A 17,481-nucleotide genomic window follows, 5' to 3' on the forward strand; every position below is an offset into this window, starting at 1 on the left:
TATAAAAATAAAAACAAGCCCACATTAAAAAACATGTTTGTGGACAAACATGTGGACAAACACTGGGACATTGGTTATAGTGACAGCATCGTTTAAGTTTAAACTAATGATTCAAAAGGAAGAATAATCATATTCCTCGATTTATTTCAATGTATTTTGAAGTACACGTGTATATGCCACAGGGGGTTCGAGGAGGGAGGGGCCCAGTATCTGTTCAACAACAGGTTTGTTCAGTTTTCTGTCAATGTACTGCTCATTCCATTGCTTTGTGATAAGCCGTTTTGGGTAGGGTGTCGGACTAATGCCTGTCGGACTGTTACGGACTAAGTATGTCGGACCAAACACATGCTACTGTGTATTGGCTCATTATGACGTCTGGGTTTCCGAGGCTACTGTATATGTAACACCCAGAATCGAACCCTGGTCTCCCGCGTGGAAAGCGAACATCTTAAGTTCTTAACCACTGACTAAGCCAAAGGGACATCCCCATGACTCAGGGGAGATATTAGACTTTTTAGGCCATCAGTCTGAGGTTGTCAGGCATGAACTCTGTTCTCACATTCTTCAGATCACAATCTGCTTAATTCTGTTGTAGGTTTGCTTTTAAATCTATCCATCTCAACCATGACCCAAGGTTCCCAAAGGTTTAGAAAGCTTTGAACAATTTTGAGTAAAGTGTCTGTGTCCCTTTTGTGGCCATATATGGAGATCTCTGTATGTGTCTGTCAACATGTTTCCCTTTTGGTTGGTTAGAAGTCGGTGGGTCCCATATGCACAAGCATAACAATATATGGGTTCTGTGGCTCTGGACAACTAGCTGTATCTGTAGTGACGTGAGATGGAATCAGGTTTAGTTTAGTTATGCTTATTGGTTGTTGGTGACAAATACAACATGATGTCATCCGTGAGCAGTGCAAAGTGCAACATTATCAGCAGGGAGCAGTCATTGGGCTGTATTTTGCGTGTCTTAAGTACCAGGTCTTATTACCTAACTTGAGTAAACTAAAGACCTGGAGGCGTGATCAATGCCATTTGGCTATTCTGAGTGGCCAAAGAGCATTGATCACGCCTCCAGGTCTTTAGTTTACTCAAGTTAGGTAATAAGACCTGGTACTTAAGACACGCAAAATACAGCCCACGGAGTGTTGGCTTAGACTAGTCACACATGCGTGTGCGTGTGTGACTAGTCAGTATAGGGAGCATAGCCTAGTCACCTAGTCTTAGGTATTTAGCCTAAGGAGTCAGCTGAGGTGGTTCGGGCATCTGGTTAGGATGCCTCTCGGGCGCCTCCCTAGGGAGGTCCTCGACGCACGTCCCACTGGGAGGAGACCCCGGGGCAGACCAAGGCGCAGTTGGAGGAAATACATCGACTCACTGGCCTTGGAACGTCTCGGAATCCCCCAGGAGGAAGTCACTAATGTTGTTCTGGAGAGGGAAGTCTGGAGCTCTCTGGTGGAGCTGTTGACCCCGCGACCCGACTACGGATAAGCGGTTGAAGATGGATGGATGCTGCATATAGTGCATACTGCATACAGTTACAGTATAAGAAGAGTCAGGTCGAAAATGTGAACTCTCAGCCCGAGAAGGTTCAAGGCTTTATTGTTACGTCTTGTGCACAGTTACATAAGAGTACATTTATTTTGTTCTGGTTCCCTAGACATTGTAGTGACATAAATAACAATACAAATATGCTTAATAATAAATTATAATAATACCCCAATAAATGCAAGGAATCGTATCGTATCTGTAGTTCACATTCTTGAGAACCATTCTTGAGAATCATGTGCATCATCATCATCATCATACTTTCCCAGAATTGCGAATTTTCTAGTTTGGGCTTGTCTTCATAGACCTAGTTTTTGAGGGGCACTAGCCCCTCCTATATCCAGCTTTGTGTGTGTGTGTGTGTGTGTGTGTGTGTGTGTGTGTGTGTGTGTGTGTGCGTGCGTGTGTGTGTGTGGGTGCGCAAACTTTGTCCTACACAAACATGACAATGTTTGGACAATTTTACGTCATAGTGTCTGAGCAAATACACTGTCTATGTTATGTCAAGAGCACCCATCAATTCACATGGGTGTGATTTTTTTATTTCTCTCATGAAATCTGGCAACACTGGCTACAAAGCAACTTTGAGAGAAACTCACATCCGCTGATGCAGCTGTCCTAGATGGGGAAAGAGTGAAACCTCAGTCAGAGAAGAGTGAGGCCTCCATCACAGCCAAGTGCGTTTTCAGAAGTTTTTTCCAGACCTCTGACATATGGTTATTGTGACTATCTTCATCGTCACTGCTGTCACTGTCGAAAGCACCCAAATAAACCTCCAAACAACCAGTGACTAAAAAAATAAAAAATAAACGGAGACACAAAGAGAGCAAGTGATATAGAGAGGGGGGGAGAAGAGAGAACAAGATGCTATTAAAAACATACCGTATATGAAATATAGCAAATGTCCTTTACTAAACATCAATCGACAATCACTATACTCACTCACCTGATGGTTGTGGATTCTGTTTGTTCTTTCCCTTTTGTTTTCTCCTCAGCTGTTTTATTTTTATTTTTAATGTTTTTAGTTATTGCTCTGGCGCTGATTTGAATGTTGTCTATATTTGTTTTGGCATACTACGGGCTGACCCAATGTTGGGACAGAAGACACTTATTTATGCACAACGTACTGTATGCTGTCAAAATGTAAAAAATCAATACAAATTATAAAACAAAATGCAGCTACTATAGACTTTTAAGTGTGGAACAAAGAAAAGACAGTACATCACGCTTGTTCTGGCTCTGGCATTGATTGTTGTCCAGAATTGTTTAGAATGGTTTGTTTTTAAAGCCCTACATGAAATAGCTTCTAGCATAGCCTACGCTAACTATTGTCTACTATAACTAAGACAATGGGGAAAATGACATGAAGGGAAGGGGGTCGGAAAAGACAGAAGTATTTCCTGTACTGCACTGTAAAATGTATATCTGTACTAAGGGGTCGGTTGATAAAGGTCAGGTGGATTATTTGGTTAGTCATACAGTATAGTTGCAGAATAAAGTTTATAACCCTAGAACACTAAACATATTTTTGTTGCACAAAAAGGTATATTTTACCCAATGTAAAATATTCCATAAAAAATATTTCTCATCTAAATATATTGAAGTACAGCATGGTAACTTGAGCTACTCTTCTTTATAGTTATTTCATCATGACTTTTCACAAAAAACATATCATGGAGGGGACAAAATCGGTGAAAAACGTGTGTATTATTGTTTTAAATATTCCTGAAAAAGATAAATTGGGTCCACCCATTCCTAAGAAGGAAAAAAAAGAAAAAAGTCCATTGTGGGTGTATGGGTTTCTCTCTCTATCACACCATCACTAAATTGAAATTGAAATTCACCCGAACACCTGCCTGTATAAAAAACCAGGGATGTGGGCAGGGAAACAAACCTACCTTCTATGATGTCACTGAGCATCATGAAGGTACTGAAAGACCCATCCACCTCAGACATCAGCAACATTATGAAAATTGCAAAAATATAATCGTCCAGGTGAAAATCAGCCTTGCTTATTCTAGGGATAATGAAGTCTGAGCTCTTTCCAGTGTTGTCTTGATAGTATAATATACAGCCTGCGCTTGATAATACAATCAGTCAAGTGAGTTGCTTTAGTGAAGATGCTTTAGTAATTAGGCGCTTCATCACTGGGCAACAATAGCATACTTGCTCTGAATATGAAACTGTGGAAATATGCTTATCATTATTTAATTGATACCTTAAAATATAAGCCACTCATAACGTTTGTTATTATGCATATTGCATAAATTGCAGCTGCGTTATTCCACAGAAAAGATAATGAGTGTTGTGAGAATGAAATTCTCAAATAAATAACGGATCATTTCCATCATCAGCAGTGATTTAGGCTACTACAGCTAGAACAAAGAAAAGACTGAGAAGTGACCAAATCGCCACTTAAAGCAACTCTGTTACTAACAGAACATAGGGGAAACAATGATCAGTTTCTGGTTGCCCTCTGGTGTTGAGTAGGAGTCACGACAGTACAGTAGTAGTTTGTGTAAATATGCTGTGTATGGCGGGATGAAAGGGGACGCCCGGACCCACAACCTTAAAATTGATGCAGGGACCTGGAAGGCAGTGAATCAGCTGTATAGAGAGAATTATGTAGGGATGGAGTAAGCTGTGGTCAGACTCCTTGGAGAGGTCAGATCCTCGAGTCTGAATGCAAATCTACAGGACAGTGTTCTTTTTAAAGTGTGCAAGGACAGCTGACTGCTTCTACTCTAATGAGATCACAGAACCAAGAACCATACTGAGGCGTCAGCATCCAGGCCCGGTTTGGCCGTCGGGAGGACCGGGACTATTCTTTTTTTTTGCATGAGGTTAGGCCAGCAAAAAAATAAATCTCTCCTAAGCTCAGGCCAGGCCAGCCACAGTCAATTTCAATTCAATTCAGGCAGTGTTGCTGCAGCACAAATACATTGTGTGTCTTATGTTAATGGAGGGAAGTTCAGGGAAGTTAATAATATAAATAACATCAGATGGTACATCTCTCATGTGAAATTGCTGTAAAGGCCCAAAAAAAAAAGTATAGAATCATAATTAATTTATCTGGTTATATGGTCAACTTTGAAGGTGAAATGTTTGCCTAGTAGTCAGTGTGCCTACCTTGGAAGTCGATATGGAAAACCACATTTCCCCCCTTCAGGAAGTCTCTCTCTCTCATTGAACTCAGACTGGCAAAGTACTTTATGCCATACAACGGGTTGGCAAAATATGTCTCATTGTTCTCCCCTGTCACCACTACACCATTTTGACGAGGGTTGCCCCAAATGTAAATACCTGTTTACAGATGACAGGTAGAAATGGTAAACAAACACCAAAAAAATACTGTTGAAGATGTCAAGCAACAGGTTTTCAGAACAAATCAGTCCCTCAAACTCACCATCACTGTCAGTTTCATTGGCATCATTAACAAAGCTCCTCTGCTTTGTCATCTGCAACTGGATATTGGGGTTCTGATCCAGCAACTGAAAAGTCACCTGCTTCCATGCGCAGGGCCATTCCAGCTGGTCATCGTTCTCACCGGACACCAAACTCACAAACAGTCCGATATATCCGTAATTTCTGACCAGTCTTGCTACAACCTGGTATGCATAGCCTTCACTGGAATACTGCTTTGGACTATACAAGAAGGTATAGTTGCCGGGACTGTTGGACAAAACCTGCTCAATGTCATTCATCTGCCAGGTCACATGTGGACACTCCTCCAGTCCATTTAGACTCTAAATGCCAGCAAGACCTTCCAAGTGGAGTTTCAGGCACAGAAAGGAGCAGGTAACTCTTCAGGAGGCTTCTCCATAGATGACATCAACCTCTCCGAGACGGAGTGTCCACATGTGACCTGGCAGATGAATGACATTGAGCAGGTTTTGTCCACCAGTCCCTACTATACCTTCTTGTATAGTCACTATACAAGAAGGTATAGTAGGGACTGGTGGACAAAACCTGCTCAATATCATTCATCTGCCAGGTCACATGTGCAGTTGTGGACACTCCGTCTCGGAGAGGTTGATGTCGTCTATGGAGAAGCCTCCTGAAGAGTTACCTGCTCCTTTCTGTGCCTGAAACTCCACTTGGAAGGTCTTGCTGGCATTTAGAGGAACATGGTGTTATTAAGTTATTAAAATAGTACAAAAAGGAACGATCTACAAGCTCACAACACGTCTTGTTGCGACCTGTTGTAGGTCGTCTATTTTCAGATTTGGCGTTGAGGGGAAATGGGAGGACCCTTGGTGGTGCACGTCAATAGAGTTTTAAGGTTAAAGAAAGAGTAAGCTGTTGATTTAACCAGGAAAAGCTTGTTTCAGTTGTGAGAGAATTATTTAGAAAAGTTTATTATAAAGTACAAGAATTCTATAAAAGAATTACAGCTGAGAACATCAATCAATGTCGGCTCTGGTCTAGTTCACATTCTAGAGGTGTGTCAATGACAAATAGGAACCTTAAGACCATTCAAGTTGTTGAAGTTTAACAAAATATTTGTTTGGCAAATTGTTTGGCTGAATTCATATAATTCATAATACTGTAGAAACGGTCAAATCTACATAAAAGCATGAATCATTCATGCTCTTTATAACTGCTGCAATTATTCCAATTCATTTGTATTTAAGTTAATTATTGCTCTCATAATGTCTTATTCCTTACATGTCTAAGTCAGGACGGAAGTGCCATTGTTTGGCTAATGCGGAACCCCTTATAGGGCAGTCTGGTATCACTGAGACAGGTTGCACACGTCTGTTTGACAGCGTGATGCAGACAGAAGTTTCAAAGTTTATGCATTGCTGTGTTCAGCACAGCTATATCATTCCCTTATGCTTAGAGCAGCCAGTAAGGTATGTTAACCCGGTCCATGCCAAATTTTGCACGGACACTCCCTGGATGCCAACGATGAACCTCAGCCCCAAACTTTCCAGAGCGGCCTGTTATAGCGCCACCAGTAGGCCGACTTTTGTAAAACACATTTTGTGATATTACTCAAGATTCTGTCCAAAAATCCTGCAAATCGTTACAGACTATCTCTATAGTCATGTGTTCAAGACGGATCTGTCCGATATTACATATTACATCCTAATTGGCTAACATTGGCTTTCAAAGTTTGCAGAATTGGCCTGTTTTGAACAAAAAGCCTCAAATCATGAACGCAGCGTGAAATTTACTTGAAATCTTTCACAGACTTTCCTACTAGGCTGAGCAATCCCACCCTTTTCACATTGGCCCCTTTCACTATGCTTTTTATTTGAAACAGTTTATTTCATGATTAGACAGTTTAAAATAAAACAATTCATGCCGACATAAAAAATATAGGTTTCTGGAATGACGCACAATAAGAAAGCACTGCATCATCACCTTGCCAAGTTTAAAATATTTCCGAACTCACTACATAGCAACAACAAAAATATGAATAATAATAAAGATTGGTTTGGCACAATAATAAATAAAGTTGCTACATTAACTGAGTTCTTATCTTAAATAATGGGATTTTTAAATGGGAACAATTATTCATGACCCAGCACCAGGTGTGTGGTTTTGACGTCAGACTTAGTTGTACTGCATGCAGTTGACGAACACAATAGCAATTTCCTTATACTTTCCTTAGAAAATGCATTTGCTGTTGTCCGTCAATTGGTATTTCTTAAATGTAGATTGTATAGGCTTGTTGTTTTCTTCACAAACAAGTCCATACTTACCTATAGCACTTGGCTATATGCTTTCTTTTTTTCAAATTGAAAACCAATTGCATTGTTAAATACAATATCCACTATGGACCACAACATATACAAGCTTTGGCTTTTTTGTGATTAATCCATTTTGGTGCTTTTAATTGGTGATAATGTGCTTTCTGTTGCTAAGAATGTATTACATTTTATTCTACCCAATGATGTACGTCCACACACCTTGCTATAGTAACTCCTCAACCACACATTGCAAATATAGGCATAATGATTCATTGACACCCCTAATCAAAGTAAGCACACACACATCATTGGAGTAAAATATGATCTGCTCTGTCAGCTTACATTATATATTAAGTTGTATTAAACAAATATTTACTTTTCTCAAATATATAAACATTCAGTAGAAAATGTTGAGAAATTACTACAAGACACCCCAAATGGATGCCTTTGCATTTCTCCTTTCCCCTCATTTCTTCTGCTCTGCCCTTTTTGTATTATAATCGTCTGCAGTTAACCCTCTAATGGCCAAGTGGCCAACCTTAATAACATCTTATTGTGCCTTAGGCCAGCTTTGGCTGACTTTTTGAATGACAATAGAATAATGTGCGATATGACCACAATGTCACGAAATATCTCATTTTAAAGCTGCACATCTCTAGTTTACACCAACAAAATTATGTTCCTAGCATGTTCCTTCGTTTACTTATAAGCACTTTAGTACACCTTGGTTTGACTTATCACTGAAACCAAGGTCTACTAAAAAGCTTATAAGTAAACGATGGAACAAGCTATAATCATAATTATTTTTTCATTGTAAAGTAGTGACTTGGAGCTATAAAATGAGACATTTCGTGACATTGAGGTCATATCTCACATTTTTCGATTGCCATTCAAAAAGTCGCCAAATCTGGCCAATGCTGGCCAATGCCCCATTTCTTAATTCGTCATTTTAATGCAATAAGAGGGATCTAAATATCTAACATCAAGTTTTACTTTCGATTTCAAAGTAATACCCAGAAGTGCCACCAGATGGCGGGAACGTTCCATTATTCTGATTTTGACAAAAGTGTTAAATCTGGCTAAATCACTTCCTGTCAAACGTGGTAAACAAAGGAAGCTAATTTGACCCCTAGCTTATAGCTTGGCTGTCCGGATTGCTAAGCTAACATTAGCTTTGTCATAACTTAGTCAAATTAAGCTTAAAAACGGCCAGGAACATCCCAAAATATCACATCTTTGATCGTGCACACGGCGCGCGTGCACGATAGTGCACGATCGCGCGGGTTTCGGCCGGTTTTTGGTAGATTACATAAAAATAATTAAAAAAATGTCAAACAATTGCAATATTTTGTTATAAAAAGACGTACTGACAGGGCAGTACGTCTACTACGTCAGTAACGTCATTGGCTTGGAGGGATTTGTTGATTTACTACGTCAATTAACATGGCAGTCTATGGGCCTGACGTAGTCTTGGCCACAAGGGGGTTAAAAGCTTTATTATAAATCCTTCGTACAGTTTCCATGAATTAAAATGGAATTGGCACACAAGCAATAAAATGGGGGGAAATACTGTACGTTAAGCTTTAACATGTCAATAACACATACACATCCTTTTACCACAAGCGCATGGTAAAATTCATAGCGCATAATTCTCTTTGGCTTCCTGGAGTTTTCTTCTGCTTGGTATAGGAGTGTAAAACGGGGTCAACTAATGTCACCTAAGACGATGGCAGCTATAACCTAGTCAGTAGGTGAGCCACATAGAGTACAATAAATGGCAGCACGGCCACGGAGAAGACCGTCGGCCGAGGCCTGCTGCTGCCTGATATCGTTGACGACTCTGAAATGTTGGAAAAGGAGAAAAAAAAAAGGTGAGAAATGGGAATTCACTGCCACATGTGAAGAGATTTCACAGGCCCGTAACCACTCAAAGCCTCTACACTTGCGCACAGGGTACCTGCACACGGGGGCGGCGGTGGCTCAGGGGCTAGAGTGGTTGGTTGGTAACCGCAAGGTTGCCAGTTCAAACCCGGGCTCACCCAGAGTTAGTGTCAAAGTGTCCTTGAGCAAGACATTGAACCCCTAATTGCTCCTGATGTGCTGGTTGGTGCATTGCGTGGTTTCCGACGCCATCGGTGTATGAATATGTGTGTGAATGGGTGAATGTAATGCACAATATATGTAAAGCGCCTTGGATAAAGGCGCTATATAAATGCACCATTTACCATTTACACTGGACGAGTTTTGTTTATCCTTCGGTTTTCCGAAAAAAGTGTCCAGTGTGCAACCACCTTTAGACCCCTTTTCCACCGGTTGGAAACTGGTTCAGTTCAGAACCAGTTTTTTGTCCGTGAGCCAGACCTCCAAAATTGGAACGTTAATTATGAATTGATTGCAAAACCATACCTATATTACATTTTCAATATAAGTAAATTCATATATGGCAACCCTACCACAGTAGTAGCTTTTTCATGTTTAAAATGTTTGCATATTTTCCTACATAATGAATAATTTGCATATTAAAATGTACAATTTCAGAAAATGTTCAATACAATAAATCATTGTCTTCGTGAAAGTAATCAACTGGGGAAGTTTCATGGTGATAACTATTAATTTCATTTTTACCTATTCACCTATCACGTATATTGTATAGGCCTACTGTAGGTGAAAATTACAAAATGTGTGATAAATATGAAAAAGCTATACTCCTGTGGAAGGGTTATCATATATTAATCCTATAAACAATTTAATATATAGGTATGGTTTTGCACACTCAATTCATAATTAACGTTCCAATTTTGGAGGTCTGGCTCATGGACTTAAAACAGGTTCTGAACTAGTCTGAACCGGTTCCCAACCGGTGGAAAAGGGGCAATTGTCTTGAGACTTCCATTTTATGTATTTACATTTGATACTGTCTATTGGATTTCCCTATTTGTTATTATTATAATTCCTTACACATCTCAGCTAAACCTCAGCTTTTTGGATGGTGCAGGTGCACCACGAAATAAACTCAGTTTTATAGAGATAGATAGATAGATAGATAGATAGATAGATTCATACATACATACAGGTATATAGATAGATAGATATTGATCATTTTAAATCATATTTGAGTGAATAATTAATGCAGGTTATATAAACAAGTTTTTATATAAACAAGTTTTTAATTATTATTAAAAGGAATGTGAACATCTGTCAATTGTTGTCCAGTTAAAGGATAGGATAACCCATCCTATCCTTTAACTGGACAACAATTGACAGATGTTCACATTCCTTTTAATATCTAGCAATTAGCAACAGTAGTGGGCTCCATACAGTATATCGCTGCTATCAAGCAAAAACCTCATATCTCCAAATTTCTACTTTTGATGCTTTTACTATTAGTTTAATTAAGTAGTTTAATTAACTATTAGGCTAGTATACTTCATCAAACCAGAGTGTCGCACAAAGGTAGTGAAAATATCAGATCTTCAAGCTCACAATGCCTCGCAATGTGAGGCATGCCACAGCTTGTAGATCTAACCCTACTGTGGTTGTCACTAGATATCTTTAAAATAATTTAAAAAAGGAACGGTTTCCACCCGACAGCAACGATAAAAATCATATGACATTTCATAAATTGTAATTATGTATTTAAAAAAGACAAACATACCTGCACTAACGGAACCGGCGATGATGTTCAGGGAGCCGGTGGAGCCGCTGCTTATTGCAGTATCCATCGCTCTTTCTACTGCGCTTGTAGAAGGAACTGAGCCTTTTGGGAACACCAGACTCATTGTAGTAACGACTGATCCTGACCTGTAATGTGCGAGAAAGAGAATGTGACTTTTAGATTGCAAATCGTTTGCCAAACTCATAATGGAAAGTAAACAATTGATTAAAAAAAAAGTCTTACTTGAAACTGTTGACTATAGATCGTTTGAAAGATGAAGTGCTGTTGCTGGTGGTGCTGTAAATCGAGTTTACCTGAAAGAGAAGAATGCAAATAGGTTTAGCTCAATTGCTGATGGAAATATCGTGTCCCAACTAGAAAATGATAAGCTGAATTTTAATAAAGTTTATTATTTCTCTTAAATGTTTTGTGTTGAACTGATTTAAAATGTATTTAAACCGAAGCAAGTGTTGTAACCATGATTTACTTTATTAAGGACCACAATAGAAACAAGCCCTCAGGGCTTTTTGTGTTATCCTTTTAGCATTATTGTACCTTTTGCACACTGCTAATAAAGTATTCATTCAATCATTCAATCGATTGATCGATCCACATCTTGACGTAAATTAGATGAATACACATTAAAAGCTACATTACTGTATGCATTATTATTACATTATTGATAAAGTACAACATTTCTCTTACTTGTGAGACCACTGTGGCAGCCAAAGTCTTATATGCTGTGGTAGACGAGTCGGAGAGATCAGAGCTGAAGGTTTGGTCGAGACTAAAGATAAGAGTTACGGTGTCTTCATTGGCAGTAGGAGCATCTGTATTGACAGTGGCAGCTGCAGTGGTGGCAGCTGCAGTGGTAGCTGCAGCTGTGGTGGCAGCTGCAGTGGTGGCAGCAACTGTGGTGGCTGCAACAGTGGTGGCAGCTGCAGTGGTGGCAGGTGCAGTGGTAGCTGCAGCTGTAGTGGCAGGTGCAGCTGTGGTAGTATCCGTTGTTTCTGCAACTGTAAATAAAACAGTGTAAATCATTATCAAAACTTGAGTAGTAATGAAAGCAGCATTGGTTGCAGATCCCTGTCAAATATTTGAAATAAAATAAATAAAAAGAAAACAAAAACATACATGTTGCCACAACTGTTGATGCATTCACATTAAGGGAGAAGCTACTGTTGGACACAGCCTCTACTAAAGCATCTACCACAGAAGTGGTTGTTGGTGTACTGGAGTTGGCGTTGTCATCCTCGTTAAATATCAGGGTTGCATTTACCACAATTGATCCTTGGCTGTGAAGACAAAATATAATTATTGTTGTTGCCCACATGTCAGACCAAAACACAAAATACAAAATTGGTGATTTCAATAGAGCAATTTCCTGAAATTAAAATTTAAAATGTATAGGCAATTTTGTATTATTTGGTCGGTTAAATCAAGACAATACCTGAAGCTGTTGATCACAGTACGATTAAAGCCTGGGAATTTCTCACTGTAGAGAGCGTCCAGCTTTAAAAAATAACACAAAAACATAGCATGTGTATTAGAATTATTACCACAATAAACACTTTAATCATAGTAAAATGTACACTGTACTAATTTAGAATGTATACAGTGAGGAGTGAGGACTTACTGCTGAGGTTACTTCGCTTGCTACAGCTTGGAATTCTGCTGAGTTTGAGTTTTCAAGAGCTACTGTGAAATTGTCCATGAGTTTGAATTCCAGCCCGAATGTCGTAACTGTGGTAGTAGCAACAGTGGTGGGAGCAACTGTAGTGGGAGCAGGTGTAGATGTGGCAGCTGCAGAAGTGGTGGCAGCTGCAGTGGTAGCTGCAGCAGTGGTGGAGGCTGCAGTGGTAGCTGCAGCAGTGGTGGTAGCTGTGGTCGCAACGGTTGCGCTGACAGTGCCCGAGATGATGTTCAGGGAGCCGGTGGAGCCGCTGCTTATTGCTGTAGGTGGGGTGGTTGGAGGTGGGGTTGTTGTCACCCTAGGGAACAACAATTTACAATTTAGGCATTTAGCAAACGCTCTTAATCCAGAGCGACTTTACAGTAACAACAACGACATCTACAATCAGTAGTCTTACATTGCAAAGGATGTGTTCAGTAATACAGTACCGTATTGCGCAGAATATAAGATGACTGATTATAAGATGACCCAAATTTTTCCAAGACCCATTTGTGGAAAAAGAACACTGAATGTCAAATTGTCTAGTCCCCGATTATAATACGACCGCGTTTTTAGGATATTTCCATTGGAAAAACAACGTACTGTAGTCTTGGAACAATAGGGTTAGGTAATAGCAGCATTTTTTCTCATAGTTGTCAACTTGGATGGATTGCAGAGAATAATTGTGTGTGAAACTGCGTGATAATGAATTGCAGTACTTAGCAATGTAGTGCTAAATTGTACTCGTCTTGCAATAGGCCACCATCATTTATCCCCATAATAATCAGATATATTGTCCTACTGTGCGGCACATGGATTGTTAAGAGTTTCCGGAGGATGTGAAATCTTTGCTGGCTGTAGTTTTGGACATGGAAGATCACTGCCATTAACAAGAGGAGAAATATCTAGAAGAGAAGAAAAATTATTCTTTCCAGTGGTTCCAACTCATATAAGTATCAATGTAAAGTATAGAATCATAATTATTTTATCTGGTTATATGGTCAACTTTGAAGGTGAAATGTTTACCTAGTAGTCAGTGTGCCTACCTTGGAAGTCGATATGGAAAACCACATTTCCCCCCTTCAGGAAGTCTCTCTCTGTCATTGAACTCAGACTGGCAAAGTACGTTATGCCATACAACGGGTTGGCAAAATATGTCTCATTGTTCTCCCCTGTCACCACTACACCATTTTGACGAGGGTTGCCCCAAATGTAAATACCTGTTTACAGATGACAGGTAGAAATGGTAAACAAACACCAAGAAAATACTGTTGAAGATGTCAAGCAACAGGTTTTCAGAACAAATCAGTCCCTCAAACTCACCATCACTGTCAGTTTCATTGGCATCATTAACAAAGCTCCTCTGCTTTGACATCTGCAACTGGATATTGGGGTTCTGATCCAGCAACTGAAAAGTCACCTGCTTCCATGCGCAGGGCCATTCCAGCTGGTCATCGTTCTCACCGGACACCAAACGCACAAACAGTCCGATATATCCGTAAAATATGTCAATTAATGCTACAACCTGGTATGCATAGCCTTCACTGGAATACTGCTTTGGACCATAAAAGAAGGTATAGTCCCCAGGACTGTTGGACAAAACCTGCTCAATGTCAAACAAATTCATCTGCCAGGTCACATGTGGACACTCCGTCTCGGAGAGGTTGATGTCATCTATGGAGAAGCCTCCTGAAGAGTTACCTGCTCCTTTCTGTGCCTGAAACTCCACTTGGAAGGTCTTGCTGGCATTTAGAGGAACATGGTGGAGCTGCCAATGAGATGTTGGTGAACCTGGAGGAAGGAGTTCCACAATCATAAAGGATGTAATTGCAACAGTTGCACCGCTCACTTCACAGGGGTGTTATTATTATTACAGTATTAGTTTTTTCTTATGAAAGCAGAGAGTCTTCCGTTTCACACGGTATATAGTGTGTACATGTCGCTATAGGCCTTATTTTGTGAATATTTAGTTGTTCAGGTCCATGCCTTCTCTAAAGTTATCTCTGGTGGGCGCAAGCTGCATTCAATAACCAATTACTGACAAACTGTACATGGGATCAATGTGTACTGTTTTCCTCCTAAAAGTAGACATTCAGGGCTTTCATTCGGTGTATAGTATGTATAGGATATTAATTTATTTGTGTTCATTTTTATATCTGCCTGTCAATGTCTGTGACTTTAAACCTTCATAACTCTGGTTTCATGAGGATGATGATGATGCGCGCCTCGCCTAATCTATCTCACATGTCTGCTTTCATTGTCTCGATCGCAGTAACAGGGGGGGCAGCAAAAGTCTTTATCTGTAGGCTACAAACCCATTCCACCGATCGTTTCAGAACTATAGTGAGACGCATTACTGGATCGGCGATGGTAGTGATTTCACTGATTTGCAACTTGCAAGCTAGGAGGGAAACATGTCTGGGCAAACCCCTCTCTGGACAGACACCCTCTTTGAAGCAGGAGCGATGGAAAAGAACAACTCGAAGAGGAAGGGGAAATAGCTTCCACAGAACACAACGGTTTAGGATCGGATGAGGAAATGTGTATTCGTTATACATTACAACCGGGTCGATGAAGTCCCTGACGTGTTCATTCTCATTGCGGTCTTATCACTGCAATTATAATAAATAAAAAAGCGTTACAATCACACACAACCGAGCTATAGTGATTGCTGGCGAAGACGGCTATGGTGATCAGTGGTGGTGCTCCGCTCCCCAACGGAAGACCCGGCCAGCGGCCACTGATTTCATGGCGGTCCCTCGATAATGTGATTCGTTTGTTAGTTCATAATATGAAGAAGGAAACATGCATCTGTCCATGACTCCATGTGTGTTGCAGACGTTATACAATGCCGATGTCCGGGCGCATAGAAAGGTGAATGAAAGTAATCAATAAAAACATGCAGTAAACGTAAATCTCCCGTTCCCGCATCGGACCACTGGGAATCGAACCACGTGAATATCCCGCTCCCGCATTCAATCGGTTAAGACAGAATGAGACCTCTGAGCTGTGAATGTTCTGCAATATTGTGCGTCATCGAGGCAGCTCCAAATCAGGAGCCCATTCTTTTATCAAACGTATTCGCATTACGGGTGGTTTGAAGAGGCGCTTTCCGTTGTCCTAAACCTGTGTGCATAAGATAGCAGATATAGGGAAAGTGCAACACCCTGATAGGGTTTCGGATCTCGCGAACATCATACCCCTCACTCAGGTGACCCTCGATCAGACCCAATAGGGCAGACTTTCCCAAACTGTGGTTTGTGTGCAGATTGTGTGGGCCTGGTCTTTCCCTATTGAATAGGGAAAGACCAGGGCCACACAATCCGCCGCTCCGGAACTACTCTGCCGGGACTGGGAGGTAGACCAATCTGGTGCATGGAAGGACTAGGCTCTCACCAGGTCCACTCCTGCTCACACCAGGTCCAGGACCTGTGCGTTGTACCAGACTCCCAGCACCAGACACTTCATTCAGTAGTGGTAGATTCTTGAGCCGCAATGATTCTGCAGGCTCCACCTGGGCAACGGTGGTGCTGCAGGTTACGCTTGCGGCTTGAATGGCCCTCCTAAAGGCCTCACCAAGGTTTATTTGGGCTTCCTCCTCACGTAAGATATAGGCTGGGGCACCAACCCGTACTGCTCCCGGGTAACCCGGTCAGCCGGGGGGCCGTCTACATTCCGGCTGTCACCCATCTTTACGGTGGTCGTGGTCACCAGACTGTTATGATAAATGCTGTGTACTGATAACAGGTACTTGTACGTGAATATGCAATGTACTTATATATATGTATGGTGCACTGAACTGTAACATACTTTAAGAAGCTGCGTTAGGGCACGCTGAAGGCCACGTGCTGGCAGGCAGTGATCGTGATGTCTAGTCAGTGACGTCAGTAGGACATGAAGTATCCAAGCTATATATGATCCTGTAAGTGTAATAAACCTTGTGAATGAATTGATGTGACCCAGTCTCCGTGTCATGTTAATCTCGTTCTCCCGAGCAGGCCTGCCCGTATGTCCGTCTGTCCGAACCATGGAAATGTCAACCGGGTCGTCACACACCAGAACCAGACGAGGGTCCGAGTACTTAGATAAGTTAATCGTAACAATACCAGACTATACCTGGTTGTCATGTAGTCTATTCCTATGAGTCACTATGAATAGAATACCTAAAAACTAAAATACATCGCATGGATGCACCTGAAAGAAGAGGATGAATAGAAGGAAACTAAAATGACATAACATCACGAAAACAGATGAGCATGTAGATTTTTTGCTGATTGTGTGTGCGCGAGTGTTTTTTCCCCTTTCACAATAGGGCCATAGCCAGAGGCTATTTGGGAGTCCTGTTCTACAATACTCACTGGAATCCTTGTCTTAATTTAAATTGTATACGATGCAGTTAAATGATTTATACTTTACTAATACTTTTGTTGTGGAAAATGTTGAAGCATATTTTGTCAAGTGTTGATTGACAGTCTGTCCGTGACTCTGTGTGTCTGTCCATTCGTTTTTCTGTGTATCAATCTGTCCGTCCGTCCGTCCGACCTTACCAGTGATCTGTCCCATGAGACGTAGTTTTCCTGTAGAGTCCCACTGGTCCTGGAACTCTCTGATCCAGATGTTGAGCTGGTCTGATGGGCTCCCGCTGTGGTAGTAGTAGAACTGGAGACACTGGACATGACACGTCCTGCTGGGACTCATCTTCATGGTCTGCATCCAGATGGAATCTCCTTCCATGCCAGAGGCTGTGCTAGCATGCATGAAGTAACCTGCATAATGGAACAGTGTTTCTCAAACTTTTACATTTCAAGGTCTCCCCTTAATGGTTTGGGACCCATTAGGGTCCCAAACCACACCAATGCAACTCCTTGCAACTGCCATTGGGGATAATGGTTGCAAGTAAATTAGTTGCA

The 17,481-nt window shown here is 40.9% G+C and overlaps 2 protein-coding genes across 2 annotated transcripts in view; both read right to left on the reverse strand.

The window, feature by feature from the left end:
• The window catches only part of LOC310855724 (uncharacterized protein), a 61,670-nt gene extending 49,038 nt beyond the window's left edge, over positions 1-12,632 (reverse strand). The window contains exons 1-4 of the mRNA XM_083760847.1: positions 12,536-12,632; positions 12,350-12,411; positions 12,034-12,194; positions 11,594-11,915 (exon numbers count right to left, since the gene is read on the reverse strand). Coding sequence (XP_083616973.1) covers positions 11,594-11,915; positions 12,034-12,194; positions 12,350-12,411; positions 12,536-12,613 — 623 coding nt within the window. The 5' untranslated portion in view covers positions 12,614-12,632. The remainder of the gene's footprint in view (positions 1-11,593; positions 11,916-12,033; positions 12,195-12,349; positions 12,412-12,535) is intronic.
• Positions 12,633-12,885: 253 nt separating this feature from the next.
• On the reverse strand, positions 12,886-17,332 carry LOC310856730 (meprin A subunit beta-like; the record flags this gene model as incomplete). Its single annotated transcript, XM_083762202.1, has 4 exons — positions 17,119-17,332; positions 13,895-14,362; positions 13,618-13,791; positions 12,886-12,890 (listed from the first exon to the last, which is right to left on the reverse strand). Exons 1-4 carry the CDS (start codon positions 17,327-17,329, stop codon positions 12,886-12,888), a joined length of 858 nt encoding a protein of 285 aa, XP_083618328.1. The 5' UTR covers positions 17,330-17,332.
• Positions 17,333-17,481: the final 149 nt, after the last annotated feature.

The sequence above is a fragment of the Protomyctophum parallelum genome (assembly GCF_964188405.1).
Source record: "Protomyctophum parallelum genome assembly, chromosome: 3".
Lineage (NCBI taxonomy): Eukaryota > Metazoa > Chordata > Actinopteri > Myctophiformes > Myctophidae > Protomyctophum > Protomyctophum parallelum.